Below are 4,642 nucleotides of genomic sequence, written 5' to 3'. Positions count from 1 at the left end.
AGGCGATATCGCAACAGAACAAACCTTTTGCTCACCTCACTCTGTCGTCTTTTTTGCGCGCAATAGTTGCTCGTTAGAATATAAATTGCAAGATACAATCTAATTTTATATATTAGCGCAGTCGCAAAATAGTAAACAAGTTCTAGAAATCGGTAAAAAATAAAGCCAACAGTTAGAAATGCAAATAAATTTAACAGACTGCTGGTTTATTGATATTTTGTTGTTTATGTAATTATTTTACAAATTGTGGAGCGTTAAAAAAATTGTTATTAAATTAATATTTATAGACTTAAATTATTATTTTACGTACAATATTTATTTCGAATTTTTTAGTGTATTTAATTTTTTTTTTTATGAAAGTGAAGTTAAAGGGAACACATCTGTGAGATTTAAACGGGTTAAATGTCATCTACGGCTTCGGAGTATCGCCACGAAGGCGACACGTCACTAACCATCGGCCAATCCTGGTGAAACCCTAGACGTTCCTCCAATGACTGTTTCGTCGATTTCGTGAGCGCGCCGGCACCGGAAACGTGTTCTCGACAGTCGAAATGATGATGGCTGCCGAAGTGAGGTGGCTTTTAATTTTTCTTATATCGTGCGTCACCCCGTTGTGCCACGGCGAAACGCTGCATCGGAAATTCGAGTACAAGTACTCGTTCAAGCCACCGTACCTCGCCCAAAAGGATGGCAGCGTACCGTTCTGGGAATACGGCGGAAGTGAGTACAATCACGTAGGCTGTATAACCTAATCGACACCTGTCGGCTCGCTCCGGTTGCTTTCCGTATGTTATCCTCACGTGGTTCATCTACGCGGTATCGAAGACAGATGTGTCATTTTTTCCGAGTCCCGAGATGAAAATTGATCTGACCTTGATCTCAGTAGCGCATTTCCAGTGCACAACGCACGCATCGAACTCCGAAAGGGATCAAAACATTGATGACGTGTGTATACAGTTCTTGCTCGTACACGAAAATAAACTACGATTGATGACTGAATATAATACTCTGTAATTAATATATACAATGTATTGGATGTCAGATATATTGGAAGGAAGGCAATTATCGTTAATATTCAATAATTATTTGCATCTTAATAACAGTTCAGCTTTTTATCTAATGGTAATTTACATAGAATATGTATGTAGAATGAGATAAGATTAATTTTTTTTATTGCATAAAAGTGTATTGAAGCATTCCTTGGTATTGAAAAGGATTCTTCTCTTGCTTATCTAAGAAAATATTTAGTATTGATATTAAAATCTTATAGATATATGCTGAGTTTAATTGAACATATGCTTTACTTATCTTATCAAAACAACTTGTTATTATTTTGTTTGACAGAAAATTATAATGTATTTAATTTAAATGTAATATATTTGACTTAAATTGCTTATTTTTTATATATACATTTTTTATATTTTATATTGCAGATGCCATTGCTAGTGCAGAAAATGTGAGAGTAGCACCATCACTTAGAAGTCAAAAAGGTACAATCATAAATTTGTAATAATTTAAATGATTTCAGAATAAATTATTTGTAACAAGTTTTACAAATATTATGTGAGAAAGATTTTATTAAATTTGATTGACAATAATTTACATTACTAAAATCACAATTTACAAATTACAATTTTAATAATTAGTGAACATATAAATTTAAATTCGTTATTAAATTGACAACTTATACATCAATTTTACAAGGAATCTAAAAAATATTATTTAGGTGCAATATGGGTAAAGCAACCAATCAATTTCGACTGGTGGGAGATAGAAATAGTATTTCGTATAAGCGGACGAGGAAGGATAGGAGCAGATGGTTTGGCATTCTGGTACACGACTACCAAAGGCACCTACAATGGCACCGTTTTTGGTAGTTCGGATCTTTGGACAGGCCTAGGAATTTTCTTTGATTCATTTGATAACGATAATAAGCACAACAATCCATATATCATGGCGATTGTGAACGACGGCACGAAAATTTTTGATCATGCAAAGTAAATTGTGTAATTTATCAACTTGCATATTGATATATAATTGAAACATTATAAATAATCTTAAATACTTTGTTTTGAAACAGTGATGGCTCTACGCAGCAATTAGCTGGTTGCTTGCGAGATTTCCGCAATAAACCATTTGCCACGAGAGCGCGAATAGAATATTATCAGAACACGTTAACAGTGAGTACACTGGAAATTTTTTTACAGTTTTTATCTCGACACTTTGATTTAATTGACATTTTTTGTTAAAGCTTCTATTCCATAATGGCATGACGAATAACGAGCAAGATTATGATATATGTTTCCGAATTGACAATGTTGTGCTACCAAAAAATGGATTCTTTGGAATTTCAGCCGCTACTGGTATGTTCATAAAAAATATTGACGATGTATCTTATATCAAAATTATATTATATTAAGATGTATTTTTCTTTATTTAGGTGGCCTAGCCGATGATCATGACATCTTACATTTCCTTACCACTTCTTTATATTCTCCTGGACAGCTACCAGTTGATGGGCATAAAGTTTCTTTAGAGGAACAAGCTAAAATTCAACAGGAATACTTAGACTATCAAAAAAAATTGGATGAACAGAAAGAGGAATATCGCAAGTAGGGATGCAGTAATTTTTACAATACGATATTGCATTATGCATCGTATCTCAATATCGATATCTTATTTTGCCAGAGAACATCCAGATCAGTTTCGCAAGTCTGAATTTGAGGAATACTTTGAAACTGAAAACCAAAGAGAGTTACGGCAAATATTCAATGGACAAAGTCAGATGTTCGATGTCTTGCGTGAACTTAACAGAAAATTAGACGAGATTGTCGGAAGGCAAGAGAGAACGTTGGGTTTGATATCTCAAGTGCAACCAGGTCAAGCGGGTAAATTATCCTCACGGATTGCGGTCATCATGTAATTTGTATCAAAATAAGCATCATGTATTAATTAATTTATTTTAACTATATAATTAGGTGTACAAGTTACGGGTCAGCCAGGACAGCAACCCGTGCTGATTGACACCATACGTCGGCAGGAGGTCGACGCTGTGTTGAATAATCAAAATATTATATTAAACACAGCCAGGGAAATTAAGTCTTTCGTAGGAGAGGTTCATTCCAAAGCTGAGTCTATTCTCAATAATCAAGCACGCGCCCCAACAGCACAGGTTTGTACAATTTATGTACTTTAAAGGTAACAATAAAATCTCATAGAACTCTTATTTCAATAAATAAAATGTTGCAGGTGCAACCGATGGGATACGATTATCAATCGTTTATATCAGAGATGCGAGACGGACTTAACACATTGAAAAAAGACATTAAAAACACCGACAGCGGAGATTGTCCCAGTTGTCTCACAACAACGATGTTTTTGCTGTTTATCGGCTTACAGATGATATTATTATTTGCATATAGTTTTTATCGGTAATATTGCATATAATATAATCAACAATTTTGTGTGTAAGATACGTAATACTGATTTTTTGTTTTTTTTTTGTCTTGCAGGGACAATAAGGAAGCACAAATGAAGAAACTCTACTAATGTACGCATTGTCCGCGTGATAAACAATACGTTCTTGTTTGTGGATTATGACTCGATATTTTTATTACTCGTTGTTCGTATTCGCGAAATATGCGTGTCTCTCATCATTTGTATAATAAATGCATCTTTCATCTGCCAGATCTGAACAATCGTCAGATATTGCCTCGCAAGGACAACAACGCATCTCACAGTGATGTGACTCGCCGTTTTTAGTATTTTCTTTTAAACGAGAGGCCACCTTTATTAATGAAATGTATCACAAGCATTGTATTCTGGCAGAACGCGTACATGGGATTTGGATGAATGTTTAAGGGTTGCTTATAAGGTTTAGTCGGTCTTATAATTTCGGGATTTCTTAAAAATATCTCACAATTTTCTTTACATGTTCTTATGTATTGGATGTATATTTTTTCACTATCGATCATCGCGAGCTTTATTGTTGAGCACACATAGTATTTTTGAGAACTCCATTTTGTAATAAATGTCTCCATTGTTGATTTCGTTGCAATGTGATTTTCTACGTTAATCTTTATACTATATTTTGTACCATGCATTTAGTACTCGAATATATGATAACTTTATTCATAAGAATTGATACTTTCGTCGTTTATGATCATCAGCAGGTGCGACTGCACCATTCTCAAAGCAAAGAGTACGGCGGACAATCCTTACGGTTTATAATAATGGTTTTAGATATGATAATTCAGCTATTTCATCAGATACTACTGTAGCGGAGATTATTTTGCATTTGAACGTGCATACTTGCGTGTATTACAATTTACTTTGTCGTGTGAACTCGGTCGTGTGCAATGACTGCATTTCTGAAACTACAGTAAGAACTCTAAAATATGTATACGTGTGTAAGATGCATGAGTACTAGTGATAGTATATGAGAGCGGAATGAGAAGATCTCTGAGTTCGTTACTTCCCACATCATTGTATTTGTAAAAGTTTATTGAATATTGTAAATGTACAAGGAGATATATCTGATAATAAAAATATAAAGGCGGAAAGGAGGAATCGCGCGAACCGATCTATTGCGAGACATGCAAGAAATGATATATTACTCGAGTTTCTATTGAAATATTTAAAA

At 34.2% G+C, this 4,642-nt stretch overlaps 1 protein-coding gene across 1 annotated transcript; it reads left to right on the top strand.

Annotated features, from left to right (window-relative positions):
- The first annotated feature begins 473 nt into the window (after positions 1 to 473).
- Positions 474 to 4,569, top strand: ergic53 (protein ERGIC-53). Its single transcript, XM_012366431.2, has 10 exons — positions 474 to 720; positions 1,434 to 1,490; positions 1,727 to 1,997; positions 2,081 to 2,180; positions 2,252 to 2,363; positions 2,441 to 2,612; positions 2,689 to 2,888; positions 2,979 to 3,172; positions 3,250 to 3,431; positions 3,513 to 4,569. The coding sequence occupies exons 1-10, from the start codon at positions 552 to 554 to the stop codon at positions 3,547 to 3,549; spliced, it is 1,494 nt and encodes a 497-aa protein (XP_012221854.1). The 5' UTR covers positions 474 to 551; the 3' UTR covers positions 3,550 to 4,569.
- Positions 4,570 to 4,642: the final 73 nt, after the last annotated feature.

This window comes from Linepithema humile, chromosome 4 (genome assembly GCF_040581485.1).
Source record: "Linepithema humile isolate Giens D197 chromosome 4, Lhum_UNIL_v1.0, whole genome shotgun sequence".
Lineage (NCBI taxonomy): Eukaryota > Metazoa > Arthropoda > Insecta > Hymenoptera > Formicidae > Linepithema > Linepithema humile.
This window is presented reverse-complemented; position numbering and strand designations above follow the sequence as displayed.

What these genes read in the sequence shown, in the direction of transcription:
- ergic53 (XM_012366431.2), top strand. Translation starts at nt 552, where the DNA reads ATGATGATGGCTGCCGAAGTGAGGTGGCTTTTAATTTTTCTTATATCG. An exon ending in GTTCTGGGAATACGGCGGAA is followed by an intron (nt 721 to 1,433) that starts GTGAGTACAATC and finishes TTTATATTGCAG; the next exon opens with ATGCCATTGCTAGTGCAGAA. An exon ending in TTTGCATATAGTTTTTATCG is followed by an intron (nt 3,432 to 3,512) that starts GTAATATTGCAT and finishes TTTGTCTTGCAG; the next exon opens with GGACAATAAGGAAGCACAAA.